General features: G+C 33.3%; 1 protein-coding gene across 8 annotated transcripts in view; it reads right to left on the bottom strand.

The window, feature by feature from the left end:
* Positions 1-16,983, bottom strand: part of OXR1 (oxidation resistance 1) — a 459,041-nt gene that overhangs the window by 35,439 nt on the left and 406,619 nt on the right. For 6 of the 8 annotated variants that reach the window (XM_082858879.1, XM_082858881.1, XM_082858883.1 and 3 more), the window contains one exon: positions 11,993-12,155. In XM_082858879.1, the coding sequence (XP_082715005.1) occupies positions 11,993-12,155 (163 nt within the window). Of the gene's footprint in view, positions 1-890; positions 1,924-11,992; positions 12,156-16,983 lie in introns of those variants that run through there. The other 2 variants (XM_082858885.1, XM_082858886.1) reach the window with 1 other exon arrangement.

The raw sequence follows: 16,983 nt of genomic DNA, 5'->3' as shown, positions 1-16,983 counted from the left end.
TTGAAATCATTCAACTTAAAAATAAAAAGACATAAAAAAGTACTCTCCAGCCAAATTACACCACCACCAATGGAAATCATTTTGATATTTTTACATGTTTTAACATTTAAGGGTGGCAAGCTGCTTTGGGGGCATCTTCCAAAGTCACTCCCGGTTCTAAGTATATGTCTAGTCTCATTTAAATCATCTATAATCTCAGTAAAAATAAAATTAATATTCATAAGGCAAGATATAATCTTAAATTACCAAAGAAAAACAACTGGCAATACATTTTCTAACAAATAATGCATACATACTTATACTGAAAAATATCTAGGATTCTTAAAATTAGTAAGGTTGAGTTAGATATTTCTTAATTAGAGTATCATTTATCATCATAGAGTATCATTATCATTCTGTATTAGGCAACAATGCTTGAAACTTTTTGGATAGCTTGAGAAAGACTTTTCTTGGATTGCTAAAATACTAGTCTTAAAACACAAAATTATAAATGTATTTAGTCTGGGATCCAGTCAATAAAAATTAAAGTTAATTCACTAAGATAGTTCTACTAAATTTATTTTTAAGCAAAACAAAAATTCCAAATATTTTCCTACAAAGTTAAATTAAAAATTAAGGCAGTAATAAAGGTTTGATAACTTCCTGTTGATGTAGAACACGAAAACCAAAACACTTCCACAAACTAAAATTACAGTACCTTATTCATTTCCTTTTTGAAGATATTTATGATTAGCAGAAATAGCTTAAATTAAGGTATGCTTTTATAATCATACAATTTTGTATTCTATAAATATTCTCTATACTTAAACTTTTAAATTATACAATTTTTCAGAATGTCACCATACAAAGACTAATAAATATAGAAACTGAAATCATCGACTAAGATTTACCAGAGTATATTTTTGACTAATTGGTTGATGCCTTCTCCCCTTTTTCCCATACCAGAGACGAGACATTTCCTTTCCAGGGCAAATTAAGTTACATCAAATCTCCTAAGAACTGTTTTAGAAAGCATTCTTCCTCTGTCAAAAATACATTTCTAGCACAAGAGCCCTACTACAGTGACAAAACAGTTTGCTGGAGACAAAGATTTGATTGACAAGACAGAGAGCTAATCACTAAGTAGTATCCATTGCAAAGATAGTCCTGAGTGGAGACTGTAAAGCTGGGGAGGGAAGAGAGGATTTCCCATGTTTAAGTTCGGTTGCACTGTACCCAAATGTGCAGAGAAAGGATTCAAAAGCTTAAAGATACAGAGCATGTATTTCCAAATACCAGTACACTAAGAAATATACTAAAAATAACCCAGTCATAAAAAAGTAATCAGTACAGTTTCCAGAGTCCCTCCCAAAGTACACAAATGATTTCAATTAACATTTTACTATTTGCTCATACAGTCATAAAATTCTGTTCCTTATTTACATCTAAGAGTCCTATAAAATTTCATCTTACATGTATTTTTTAAGCAGTAAAACATCCTTTGAGGACCCTTCAATCCTCAAACTTTTAGAATGACTATGTAAAAATGAAGCCAATCTACTACAAATAAAGCCTATACAGATATTCAGTGTGATCTGAAAATTCCTTTTAGTATTAACACAGTCCATTTTTAAACTGCATTTTCTAACATCTAGTTTCTTGAAAAAGTACTTATATTTACTATGCCTATGTATACTTCACTAACCAGGGGTATCCTGAATATAAGTGAATTTTTAAGATTAAATATTATTATGACTATAAACTATAATCACCTAGATTACCTCAATTTTAACTAGAATATCAATGCCATATGATACACTGAATAGTTCTTCCATTTTAAGCTAAGACTGCTCCTCCCCCTTTACCTTGTTGTGTGTACACACAAAGCTGTGCACACAATGCCACCCTTCACACACACACAGCTACCTTTCTAGTATACACAACGCTGCACCATACCCACACCCCCCCATCTCCTTCCTGCACATTCCAGCATGTGCATGCACAAGACACAGCACACCCCCTGATGAATATCCACCCTGCCGTGCCACTCATACCAGTCACCCCCCTAACTCCCCCACCAGCTCCACCACACTTACCCTAAGATCTCTCTCCCACAGTCCCTTGTAGGCACACTATACCCATCTCCACACCAGCTTTAGTTCAATTATATACATAGTGAACTGTGGTCGCCAACCCCCATCCCTGCACTCCCTCTGCACACACCAACAGCATTAGATAATTCGGTGGTAGTGGGGTGCTCTTTTGAAAACCTATCATTACTTCCAGACGAATTTTCTAGAATTAGAAATATATGCATACCAAAATGTGGTTTAAATGAGATTTTTAAAAATATACACACATGCACCATGCAAAGGATAGCCTATTTCATTGGTTGTCTTACTCAGCATACATCTCCACACCTTCTTCCTAATACAGTTTTGATTTTGCTAAGGTATCTTTTCAGCCATGTGTTTCTGAGAAGGCTGGCTCCATGCCTAGACAGGATGGGTTCTTAAAGATCTAAACCAGTGGGTCTCAAATTTAACCTACACCAGAATCACTTGGAACATTTGTTAAAACAGAATACTGGGCTCCAAAACCAGTTTCTGATAAGCCGACTGCAATGGTGCCTGAGAATGTGTATTTTTTAATTTTTTTTTTTTTTTTGGCTGCGCTGCGGCTTGTGGTATTTTAGTTCCCTGAGCAGGGATTGAACCTGGGCCCTGAGCAGAGAGTCCCAACCACTGGACCATCAGGGAATTCCCTGTACTTTTTAAACAAATTCAGAGATACTATTGCTGCTGGTTGTGGTCTAGGGACCACACTTTGAAAAACAACTAAACTACAATGAGATATCACTTCACACCGGTCAGAATGGCTATTATCAAAAAGACAAGATATAACAAGCATTGGCGAGAAAAAGGAGAAAAGGGAAACCCTTATGCACTATTGGTGGGATTGTAAATAGGTGTAGCTACCATGGAAAACAGTATATTTTTTGAGGTTCCCCCCAAAATTAAAAATAGAACTACCATATGATCTAGCAATTCTACTCCTGGGTATTTATCTGAAGAATGAAAACATAAATTTTAAAAGATACATGCACTGCCATGTTCACTGCAGCATTATTTACAATAGCCAAGATATGGGAACAACTTAAGTGTCCATCAATGGATGAATGGATGAAGCAAATGTGGTATAGATACACAGTGGAATACTACGTAGGCAAAAACAAAAACAAAAACAAAAACAGGAAAAGACTGAAATCTTGCCATCTGAGACAACATGGATGGACCCTGAGTTCATTAGCTAAGTGAAATAAGTCAGACAGAGAAAGACAAATATCATATGACCTCATTTATATGTGGAATTTAAAACAACAACAAAAAATGAAGCTCATAGATAAAGGAAACAGATTGGTGGTTGCCAGGGGGGTGGGGGGTGGCATTGGGGAGGGCAAAATAAGTGAAGGGGAGCTCAAAGGTACAAACCTCCAATTATAAAGTAAGTCATGAGGATATAATATATAGCATGGTGAATATAATTAATAATACTGCATTATATATTTGAAAGTTGCTAAGAGAATAAATAGATCTTAAAAGTCTTTATCACAAAAAAGATTAACTAGATTTACTGTGGTGATCATTTCACAGTATATATATCAAATCATAATGCTGTACACCTGAAACTAATATGTTATATGTTATTTATACCTCAATTGAAAAAGAAAAATCAACTGGTCTAAGCTATTTTAAGTGTGATTTTCTGTTTCTTGAAGCCAAATGCTTCCATTTAATAAATACAATACCTACCTAGCAGACATAAAATGAGCTCAGTAAATCTCCTTCTTGCCCTTTCTTTTTTCATAATACTCAGAAAACATAATGCTAGGTCATTTAAATTTGTCTAGACACCCCAGGGCTTGAAGCAGATGTCAATTTAGCATTAAAAATGTAAAATGGCAGGCTATAAAATGAAGCACTTTTAAAAACATAACCAGTTTAAGGTTGAACATAATCTGTTCTCATAATTCACATATTCAACTTAATTTTTTTCCTTTACTTTCTTTATCAGGGCTGAAATTGCTGAATTACCTTATATCTGATATCCTCTAAGTTGGGAGTGGTCTACTAGAAGCAATAATACATTATCTACCTACTCAATATTTAAAGTAATATTTTAATTTTTAAAATCATAAAATAGTCTGTCATTCATTCATCCCTTCTCACAATATCAATTAGACATTTTGTGCTTTAATAGAAATTTTATAGTCTATAGCTTTTGGCTAGTAACTTAGATTATTAATAGGGAAAGCAAAGCATTGGTTCAATACTTTCCTGAGGTAGTTAACATCAGTAATAGTCAAAACAGACCATAATGACTCCTGGGTGCTAAATGCTAATATGAAAAAACATAATAGCCTAGAACTAGAGACCTACTCTACAGCACAGTGCCTATAATAATACTGTACTATATACTTGAAAATTTGCTAAGAAGGTAAATCTTATGTTAAGTGTTCTTATTACAAAATAATAACTATAAAGAGGTGAGAAGAAACTTCTGGAGACGAGTGTTTACGGCATAGATTGTGGTGATGGTTGCATGGATATACACTTGTCTCCAAACTCATCAAGTTGTATATATTAAATATGCACAGCTTTTTGTATATCAATCATACCTCAATAAAGAGGTTTAAAAAATAGTCAATACAGAAATATTATATAAGACAATTTGTATTAACTCATAAATTCTAATTGGTTTTAATGCTTTTGATTTATGAATTTTTCATATTTACTAAATTTCTTTGGCATTATGATTTGTAATCCTATGTGATTAGATCAATGTAAAAAAAAGTATATTCTTCTTTAATTGCTTTTATCTGAGAAATGTGACCTCTACTTAGTGACTTAGAGATAGAGACTACTTTCATTTTGAACAAAATCAATTCTGCATGGATTTTTCAGGCTAGGCTAAGAGATCAGGAATTTTGTTTTATATATTGACTCAATTTTAATTTTGGCATTACTTGTGCTTTAATTTAAAAAACAAAATGAAACAAAAAAACAACCCATGTGTTTAAGAAAATGAACACCAGAATACTCATTGTCTGGCAGCTTAAGAAGTAAAACATTAATCAAACAATTGAAGCCTCCTGATACTGGTGCTTCTTAGAAGTTGCAGCAATACCAAACTGTTAGTCTTCTCTGAGAAACCTAATAAACATCCACAGCAATAACTCTAATTAATTAGTGACAACTAAGAAAACAGAACTGATTCCACATGATGATTACCACATCCTAGTGGAAAGCCAAATCAATAAGGATATAATATGATAAATTTTATAGCCTAAATTGCTAAGATTAGGTTAAATATATTACATTTATATAATTAAAATGGAGAACATTAAAAATTAATGTCAAAATGGGAAGATCCTATAAATGAGTTACAAAATTATCTACGCCAGAAAGCAGATTCTAAAATACTTGGAGTAACTACAAAACCTTTGTACAGGTTTATTTAATAAGCAGCCAATATATTTACACTTACACTTTCACTTAAATGAAAGCTTTGATTATTTGAGAAAATGTGAGTCATGTCAAGCACCTAAAAATGAACAAGTCATATCAGAAACCAAACACTGAATGGAACATATTTTTATCAATACTTTGGCAAGTGTAAGAAGTAAGAAGTAAACCAGAGTAATCTTCTAATAACAATCATTGCTTTTAAAAATGAAAAGCACTAATACATTATATAATTTACTATGGGCATGTAATTTTAGTAAATCCATATTTTAAAATTTAATCAACAAGGATAAACCTGGGGATAAAATCTTACTAAACTTGTATTTTAAAATTTAACCAACAAACATAAGCCTGGGAGGTAAACTTTTAAATAAATCAATTAAAGCTAATTTAATAAAGTCAATTTCTTAGTTGTTTTGACCACTGGATGTTTTAATTAGTAGGTCTGGAGTATGAGAGATACTGCACTACAAGTGGTATAAAATTAACTTTAGAGATGAAAAAAAATTGAAAACTTTTTCTGCCAGCTCTTATCCCAAAAGGAGTGGAATGTCAACCCAAAGGAAGTGGTACAATAAGCAATTTTAACTTCAAAAGTTCTACTTTTGAGGCATGTCATCAAGCAGCAAGACTGGTACACTCAACACATGTGACAAGCTGAAACCTAAAACTTTCAGAGGATTCTAGTAGAGTGCCTACTGAAGTTGGTATTTGGGGTCGAGGGTAATAAAGCCTGAGGGGTGTAGTTATGTGCTATGGTACCTGGTGATAGGATAAAACTGATCTGTATTACTGTAGCATCATTTTTATTTCATGATAAGAATTTTAAAAGTTTTTTAGGTACATCAGATAAATTAAGAAGATAAATGCAAAATTCACATGAACCTTAAAAATAAAACAGGCTTCAAAGTTATTTCAGGCTTACTGTGGTAGGCACTGCTTTAGACTATACCACTGGACACTTGGGTACTTGTCAAGTACATCAAACTTTAAAGCGCATTTGATAGATAAGTTCAACAGGCATAGACCAATGAAAAAAAAAGTATGGAAGGCCTGGTATATTTCTTGATTTCCCTTTCCTTGTAGTGCCTCTGAGTACATAAGGTGATAGGAGTCCTTTGGTATGTAAGGGAGCTATGCCTGAAGTAACTATGTCAGGATTGCTACTATTGATAAGAAATCTTTTTAAAAATCAAAGCATAAAATGATTAAAGAAAGTTTCTCCACAGTGAAGCAAATTTATGTTTTTGGTGTGCAGATGCAACACCAAAATAAGGGGAATATTTTGAAAATGTTTTATACATTGTAACTTGCATGACAGACACTTGAAAATTAAAGTATATTATGACCAATATAGTCTGAAAGTATCTTTTGTCTTAGCATTATATCTGTTTAACACAACACCCAAAGTGGTGGCTTGGGATAGTACAGTAGTTATTCCACCTCTACTGTACAATGTAATCACCTGAGGAGCTTTAAAAGAACACTGATAAGTAGGTCCCACCCCAGGGCTTCTGATTTAATTGCTCTGAGGTGACCCTGAGTATTAAGATTTTTGAAAGCTCCCCCAGATGATTCAAAGGTTCTGCCTAGGTTGAGAACTTGGTGTGGTAAAAGAGTATAGTCTCTGAATTACAGATTAACCACTTTGAGGATTTTAGCTAAAATTAAGCTTAAGAAACAAGCTTAGAGAAATTATCTGTAAAATAAAGATAATAGTCTATGATGAAGTGGGATGCAATAGATCTAAATATTGATTTACAGGAAATTCAAGGCACAAGGACATGTCAGTAAGGCTGTGGGGATGTGATCAGCAAAATCCAGACTATGGGACATTCTACAGGAAAAATATGATTTCTTAAAAGCTAAAATTACAAGGTAAAAAAAAGCAAAGCAAGGCAAACAAATGGAGGGAGAACCTACACCTACAGAGAATTAAGAGACGTTTTAACTAATCGAAACATCTAAACCTTAGTTGGATGCCAATTCAAACAGCAAACAGTAAAAATACATTCATATTACGTGTATTTTAAACATTTTTATCACATTTGAAGAAATGTGAACTGGGGAAAAGGGAGGATTACAGATAAAATAAGTTGAGAAAGCTGAGTGGCACATGCAAATTCACTATACTATTAATCTCTGTATTTATGTATTAATCAAATCCAAGTACAATCATCAGCAAACAGTAGGGGTCAAAATAGGCATCTTTTCCCACCTTTACCTGACACTGCTGAAATGCCATTAGTGTATCTTCCTTTCCAGTGAACATCCATAAAAACACTCCCCATCAAAAAAGCAAGTAATATTTCTCACAAAACTGTGAAGGCCCACATAAAATATCATCCTCAGTAAACATGCTCTACTGACTTCTTGCACTGAATACTGGCAGAAAACAGAAGACTCTACAATTGTTCCTTTTCAGTCGCAAGGTACGGTTATTAAACTACCAACAGCAGAAGAATTCATAATTCAGAAACTCAAGACAGTATGGTTACAAAAGAAACAATGTTGAGGTAACCTGATGTTTTATGCTAACTATATTTATATTGACTAATGACTAAACTAGAATAAAGAGTACATATTAATAAATAACATCAATCTGTTACACATCTTGAGTTACATGTATAGTATTTCTAGATTCTTTCTCCCAATATTCAGGAATCTTAGTTCTAATGTATCTTAAGGGGTTCTTACTCCTGACAATCTTAAAATTTAGCTATCTTTTCTCTTTGCTAGTAAAGGTAGGTTTCTGCTGCTCTCACTTCTCTCTGGAATTCACTGTACCAATCTCTAATACTGCTCTCCTTTGTTTCCTTTTCTCATCATTTCTAATTCTTGAATTCCAACCTTTTCTAATTATCTTCAGAACTGACTTTCAATTTGCACATTTGGGATCTGAAATTGTTTCAAATACTGTAGAATTTTTCTTGCTACAAAAGGTGCACATTTTAGTAATTTGGGGTGCCACAGTTAATGAATCCTTTTAGGGTAATGATGAGGATAGTGTAAGATCAAAGAAGAGTTACTAAAGTCAAACTGAAGTACCAGGGAAAATAATCCTGGTAGAGGATTAAAAAGGAAGATAATAATAATAAATAATAATATTTAATTATATTTAAATATTAATATTTGATAATAAATTTTCATAGTATCATAGTATATAGAAAAAATATGTTGCTACTAATGTGCACTGGAAGGAAGAACAAAGACAAATGTATTAAACTTACAAAGGTATGTTTCTTTAAACTCACTAAGAGAAAGAACTAACAGAACTGTCCTAAACTGAAAAGTACTGCCCTTTGAGGTAGTAAGTTTCTTATCACTAAATATATTACAGCAGAACCAAGAATAGTGTAAAATGTAAAATGAGAGAGGCTGAACTGTCAGTTAATTCCAACTTCCAGAGTCTATGGCTTTATGACAAAATATTTACTACAAGTGACATAAGAACTTATTTTAGGATACAGATCATTTTTAATAAGTACAAGTTTCATTATTTATTTTAATCTATGTCCAAATTTATTCATTAATGCTGTAAGTATTTATTGAGGATGAATTATATGCCTGTACTGTTCTTAGCTCTGCAGATAGTGTATGAAACCCATAAAACCCTGCCTTCATGCCACTTACAGAGGTAGGGGGACAGGAAGGAAACAGAAGAGAAGTAGTAGAGGAGGTGAGTTTATCATATGCAGAAGTTTCCTCAATGTATACATTTCATGTTAGCATGAAATAAATTCATAATAAATTCATCCTAAATTCTAAGTCACCTCTTCTCCGGCCGTAGGTAGAAATTTTGAATTACTCTTATTTTATATATGTCTCTAGTCAAATTCCTTTTTTAAAAAACATCCTTTTAACATTTAAAATACTTTTTATGTCGTTTTACATTTCTTGAAACCCATAGAATGTACAACACCAAGAGTGAGGCCTGAGGTAAACAACAGACTTTTGATGGAAAAAAAAAGCAACAACAACTTTTTAGGCACTTAGTAGCTATCAGGCACTAGACCAACACTATACAAGAGAAATACAATGCAAGACATATGCAAGCACAAATTTTCTAGTGGACACATGAAAAAAGGAAAAAAAAAGTTAAATCAATTTTAATATATTTACTTCACCCAATATATCCAAAATATTATCATTTCAACATAATCAATATAAAAATTAATCACATTTTTTCTTTCAATTCTAAATCTTTAAAATCCAGTATATATTTTGTATTTACAGATTATCTCTATTTGGACTAGCCACATTTCAAGTGCTCTACAGCTACAAGTGGCTAGGGGCTATTGTATCTATAGGAATTAGTATATTTTAACTACATCTCAATGCAGACACCAAATTTCATAGGAAATACCTGAACTTACTTAGATCATATTTAGATTTCATGAAATTTATAGTTGAAAGAATAGATTCATATATCCAAGTTGTTCCAAACATATTTAAACGTCATCCAATACCGAATCAAGTATCGGTTTTTACATTTAAATTATTTAAAAGTAAATAGAATTAAAACTTCAATTCCTTAGTTGCATTAGCCACGTTTCAAGTACTCGATAGCCACATGTCAACAGTGGCTACTATATTAGATAGCGCAACAAAATGTTTCTAGACAAGGCAGCAAAAAAAGTTTTTAAAATTAAATTTTTTATCATCCATCTTCTTTTTATTTGAATCAATTCTAGTTGAAAACAAGTGAGGGGACCTTTTTTTCTTTAGAAATCATAACCTGAAGAGTCTTCCACAAGAACTGAGGCAGTTCCTTTGAATCAAAATGTCAATACTCAAAAAAATAATAATAAAAGTCTATTATTTCCAAAGTTAAGTATTCTAATCCCAAAGGAGAGAAAACTCTCAACTCCCTTACTTGATTGAAAATATTGCCATCCACCTTGCCACCCAAGTTAGAAACTTCACCATTACCTAATTGTCACTAAATCCTGTCTTATTAGCTAGGTAATACATTTTTAAAAAACTTTATTTTATCCCCTTCCACTCTACCTTCTATTGTTACTACCTTTGATCACCTGGGCTATTTTAAAAGTATCCTAAAGCTAATTTTAAATACATAGGGATTATTTTGTACATGTGAACACCCATGTAAATCATCACCAAGAATAAAATACAGACCATCTCCAGTACTCTATATAAAGTTCCCTCCTGCCCTTTGCCAAGCCAAACTCCCAGAAACAGGTAGTCTGGTGGACTTTTGACTAGTTTTGCCCTTATGAATTTTATGTAAATGGAATTATACAGTATATAGTCTTTTATGTCTGGCTTGCCTTCTTTTATTAAACTATTATCTTTGAGACTCATCCATGTTGTTGTTACCAATAGAACCTTTTTATTGCTATATTTGGAATTATATAAAATTCTGAAATTTATTTATCCAATCTCCTGCTGTTAGGCATTCAGGTTGTTTCCAGTTTTTGCCTATTGTGAATAAAGCTGGTAAGAAGATTAATAATGTTGGTTTAAATATTAAAATAACTCAAAATAAATGCTCAAAATATGTTAAACTCTTTTCCTCCATTATGTGGTAGTCACAGTAGAAACTGATGCTGTATATACCACAGAATGGACTTAGGCACATACAAAATCAGGTTTGCATTTTGAACAAAAGACATGCCATGTATACCTTCAATCATTATACATGTTAAGTACATACACAATACATTCATCACATAAACAACTGCAAACATTAACACCACATGGATAACAAAATTTGATTCAGTTTATTATCACATTTTAGCATCTGCTTTGTATTTTCTAACGCACAAAGAGATTAATCCAGGCAACCATAACAAGAGAGAAACTGGATACTGTCACCCACCCTATCAATCCCACAAGACAAAGCATGTAAAAACATAATATGTAATATTAAAAGATGGATCTAAGAGGGGTTATAAAAAGTTGATTAGTGTTAATCTGATCATTTAGACAAGCTCAGTAAATTTGAGCACATAAAACTTTCATTACTTAGTAAAAATTAGCATCAGCTTGTCTCCCTAGCACTACTGCTAAACTGATGTCAAGATAATGCTTTATGAGCTTATTAGAAAGGAGTGCTAATTTGCATGAATGAGTTAAATAACTGCTGTACTGCCTCCATGCAGGAGATAACATTAAAACAAATCAGAAACAAAACAAAACAAAACAAAACAAATCAGATCTGAAATAAGTATTTTATGAAAATTAGTATAACAGCAGTTAATATTATTCTAAAGTTCACTCAATAAAAGACATTTTATTGCTATAGGTTGCTTCTCTAGTATTTTAAAGGAAAAGGAAATGACAAATAGGAATAAACCAAAGTTACTAATCAGATTTATTCAATAAACATGTATATACATGGACAGTGAACCTTTAAAAAATTACTTTTGTACAAAGATCACTTGCACTTTGCCTGTAACTACTATAAAACTACAAATTCACACAAAGCAAAAAGATAAATGAAATCTTCACATTTTTCCCCTTACCTCCCATTCTCTAGCTGCTGCTTCATTAGTAGAATCCTCATTTGTTTCCGATTCTTCAATCTTTTTTACTACTATAAATCCAGGTTCTCTGGTATATTCACCAGTATCTTCTGCATATATTTCTGGACTCCACTGAATGAAGAAGGCATACAAGTGGTCTGTCCTGTTAGAACAAGCGATTATTAATAATAGACCTAGTATTCTGTGCTGTTAGCTAGAATTTAAAAACTATATTTGTTAAATATTTTCACAAAACTTGAAGACTTAAAATATACAAAATATATACCATGCTTTATTTAAAAATAAAACAAAGCCCACTACCAGGAAAACATTAACTTAAAATTTTTTGGCTGGGTTCTGTCAAGCTCTGAGAAAACTACATTAGGATTTTCTCTAGCATGGTTTTGACATGCTCAGATGCTGTCCACAGTAATGTTTCTTTTCTTTAAGAAACTTAGTAATGGGAAGGAAAACTGAACCCACCATTTTGCCCTCATTTACACAATGATCTAATTATATAAAATATAAGTAAACAACTAACTAATTACCTATTTTAAAACCTGGACATTATACAGATTTTCTCCAAGTTAATAGAAATTTAGTATGTTTAACTTTTATTTTTTTATTTTTATTATTTTTTTTGTGGTCTAGAGTTTTTTTCTTTTTTTTAACATCTTTATTGGGGTATAATTGCTTTACAATGGTGTGTTAGTTTCTGCTTTATAACAAAGTGAATCAGTTATACATATACATATGTTCCCATATCTCTTCCCTCTTGCGTCTCCCTCCCTCCCACCCTCGCTATCCCACCCCTCCAGGCAGTCACGGAGCTGATCTCCCTGTGCTATGCAGCTGCTTCCCACTAGCTATCTACCTTACGTTTGGTAGTGTATATATGTCCATGCCTCTCTCTCGCTTTGTCACAGCTCACCCTTCCCCCTCCCCATATCCTCAAGTCCGTTCTCTAGTAGGTCTGTGTCTTTATTCCTGTCTTATCCCTAGGTTCTTCATGACATTTTTTTTTTCTTAAATTCCATATATATGTGTTAGCATACGGTACTTGTCTTTCTCTTTCTGACTTACTTCACTCTGTATGACAGACTCTAGGTTTATCCACCTCATTACAAATAGCTCTATTTCGTTTCTTTTTATGGCTAACATTCCATTGTATATATGTGCCACATCTTCTTTATCCATTCATCCGATGATGGGCACTTAGGTTAGGTTGTTTCCATCTCTGGGCTATTGTAAATACAGAGCTGCAATGAACATTGTGGTACATGACTCTTTTTGAATTATGGTTTTCTCAGGGTATATGCCCCATAGTGGGATTGCTGGGTCATATGGTAGTTCTATTGGTAGTTTTTTAAGGAACCTCCATACTGTTCTCCATAGTGCCTGTATCAATTCACATTCCCACCAGCAGTGCAAGAGGGTTCCCTTTTCTCCACACCCTCTCCAGCATTTATTGTTTCTAGATTTTTTGATGATGGCCATTCTGACCGGTGTGAGATGATGTCTCATTGTAGTTTTGATTTGCATTTCTCTAATGATTAATGATGTTAAGCATTCTTTCATGTGTTTGTTGGCCATAAACTATCAAACTCTTAGAAGAAAACATAGGCAGAACACTCTATGACATAAATCACAGCAAGATCCTTTTTGACCCACCTCCTAGAGAAATGGAAATAAAAACAAAAATAAACAAATGGGACCTAATGAAACTTCAAAGCTTTTGCACAGCAAAGGAAACCATAAACAAGACCAAAAGACAACCCTCAGAATGGGAGAAAATATTTGCAAATGAAGCAACTGACAAAGGATTAATTTCCAAAATTTACAAGCAGCTCATGAAGCTCAATAACAAAAAAACAACAACCCAATCCAAAAATGGGCAGAAGACCTAAACAGACATTTCTCCAAAGAAGATATACAGACTGCCAACAAACATATGTTTAACTTTTAAATACCAGGAACATTCAGTGTATTATTGGTTCAGGGATGATCCAACCTTTTAACTCTCTTGTTCCCCTTTTCCATTTTGTTTACTAGAGTAAAGCCTAAATCCCTGATAAACATTATTTGAGGGTCAGCAACACCTTTCAAACATGTATGTTTTGTTGGCTGTAATTAGCATGGATAATTGAAAAGTGATTATAAAACCCTCCACTAGCACATACTAATCAATAACCACTGTTCTGGAAATTGTTTCTAAGTTAATAAAATTTTTTAATAATGTCATTTCTTATATGGCAACTAACACTTTAAAAAGGTATAGCTCAATATCAAAAAAACAAACAACCCAATCCAAAAATGGGCAGAAGACCTAAATAGACATTTCTCCAAAGAAGATATACAGACTGCCAACAAACACATGAAAGAATGCTCAACATCATTAATCATTAGAGAAATGCAAACCAAAACTACAATGAGATATCATCTCACACCGGTCAGAATGGCCATCATCAAAAAATCTAGAAACAATAGATGCTGGAGAGGGTGTGGAGAAAAGGGAACCCTCTTGCACTGCTGGTGGGAATGTGAATTGATACAGGCACTATGGAGAACAGTATGGAGGTTCCTTAAAAAACTACCAATAGAACTACCATATGACCCAGCAATCCCACTATGGGGCATATACCCTGAGAAAACCATAATTCAAAAAGAGTCATGTACCACAATGTTCATTGCAGCTCTGTATTTACAATAGCCCGGAGATGGAAACAACCTAAGTGCCCATTATCGGATGAATGGATAAAGAAGATGTGGCACATATATACAATGGAATATTACTCAGCCATAAAAAGAAACGAAATTGAGCTATTTGTAATGAGGTGGATGGATCTAGAGTCTGTCATACAGAGTGAAGTAAGTCAGAAAGAGAAAGACAAATACCGTATGCTAACACATATATATGCAATTTAAGAAAAAAAATGTCATGAAGAACTTAGGGGTAAGACAGGAATAAAGACACAGACCTACTAGAGAATGGACTTGAGGATATGGGGAGGGGGAAGGGTAAGCTGTGACAAAGCGAGAGAGGGGCATGGACATATATACACTACCAAACGTAAGGTAGATAGCTAGTGGGAAGCAGCCGCATAGCACAGGGAGATCAGCTTGGTGCTTTGTGACCACCTAGAGGGGTGGGATAGGGAGGGTGGGAGGGAGGGAGACGCAAGAGGGAAGAGATATGGGAACATATGTATATGTATAACTGATTCACTTTGTTATAAAGCAGAAACTAACACACCATTGTAAAGCAATTATACTCCAATAAAGATGTAAAAAAAAAAGGAATTAAGTATCATCTTTCAGATAATTTGCCTCTATGAAAACAAGCAATTGTTTTTTCATAAATTACTTAGATACAATACAGTTCAAAATTCTAATAAAACTAATTTTTAATGAACATTAGCCAAGGTGCAAGGACAACATTAAAATGGAAAATTCCATGCAAAAATTAAAATAAAACCAACAGTAATGAGAAAAACAAATCCTTACATTATTTTTAACTAAAGATATAATAGGGTTGAATATTTCATTGTAATCATCTTGGTATCGTTGGCAGATCTGAGTATCTGGCTCTTTGCCTTTCATGTATCATGAATTATGCAAATCATACCATATTTTTAAATTATTCTAATCACAGTTTGTTGAATGCACAGACTGTACTGTATATTTAGGTGAGGGGGGAGAGAGAAGAATTTTATTATTATATTCCTGAAAGCAACAGTCTTCAGAGCAACATATAAAGACTTTCCAAGAGGTACACAGACACATAAGATAGTCCTAAGCGAAGTAATCTTATATTCTGCTTCCATATGTTAATCTTATACTAAGCTGCCTGAGAACAGTGTGGTCAAGACATCTTACAGATTGCCTGTTCTCTGCTTTCACTAAGGCACTATCATCAGTCATCCAGAATTTTACATGCCATAAACCGTAAAAACTTCCTCATTGCCCAAAGTTGGTACTGAGATGGGGAAAAGTTTTAAAAGACTGGATAACAAGTCCTTTGGCATATCAGGTGGTTTCTAATTCACTGATTTCCATAAAACTGGAGGAGTTTTTAATGAAGTTGTTCACTAATGGTCACTGAAAATAATTTTGATGAAACGTAAGTAATTTTGGAATATAAATAGAAACATGTTTAAAGAATTAACATTATTACAATAAAAATTTTAATAGACTTTTTTATTAACAAAGCTTCTCAATACTTATAATAGAAAGAAAAAAGGGAGGGGGTAGAACTGAGGGGCTGAATCCTATCTCATCATTTCAATGAACAATATTCATCAATGGATACATAAACTAATTGGAGGAAAGCCCTAAATATTTTATTAAGGCATTTCCTATATTTTACTTTTTTATATGTAATAATTATGACAATTTATGTTGCTTTGATGAACTGTTTATTAGTAATAATTGTAATGATAAAATTTTCTTGTGTTTAATTAACATTTGGAATAATGCAGTTGTTGACAGACAATTTTCTCTTTGATTTCCACATGTACTGTGAGCAGAGGCATTGTGTATCTTTGTTCAGCACTACCTTTTCAAGTATGTTAGAACAGGAAACAAAGCATAGCATAGTTTTAGAAGGCAGAAATAGTACCTTACTCTGGAACAAAGGGTCACCATGCTTACTGTATATTATAAAAGGTTTAAGTTCCCAAAACTTATGGTTCCTCTTCTTTAACATAACCCATGGCACATGTAGCTGTCACTTGGCCTTTTTTCACATCCAACCGTGGGGACTGAAGCTCAAAGAACTCATACAAGTGCTGGTACTGTGACTGCTGCTATTGTGACTCTGTTTTCTGCCAGCGTGCATTAAACTGAGGCAGGCCAACTTGTTAGCAAGGTAGGGTAAGTCTTAGACCCTTTACTCTTTTGACAATAATCACAAAATTTTTAAATAAATGTAATTCCAGTACACACACACACACACACACACATACAGATAAATGTGTAAGTATAGGTAATTT

The sequence above is a fragment of the Leucopleurus acutus genome (genome assembly GCF_964270905.1).
Source record: "Leucopleurus acutus genome assembly, chromosome: 17".
Taxonomy (NCBI): Eukaryota; Metazoa; Chordata; class Mammalia; order Artiodactyla; family Delphinidae; genus Leucopleurus; species Leucopleurus acutus.
The sequence above is the reverse complement of the archived record's forward strand: the minus strand, read 5'-3'. Positions and strand labels throughout refer to the sequence as shown.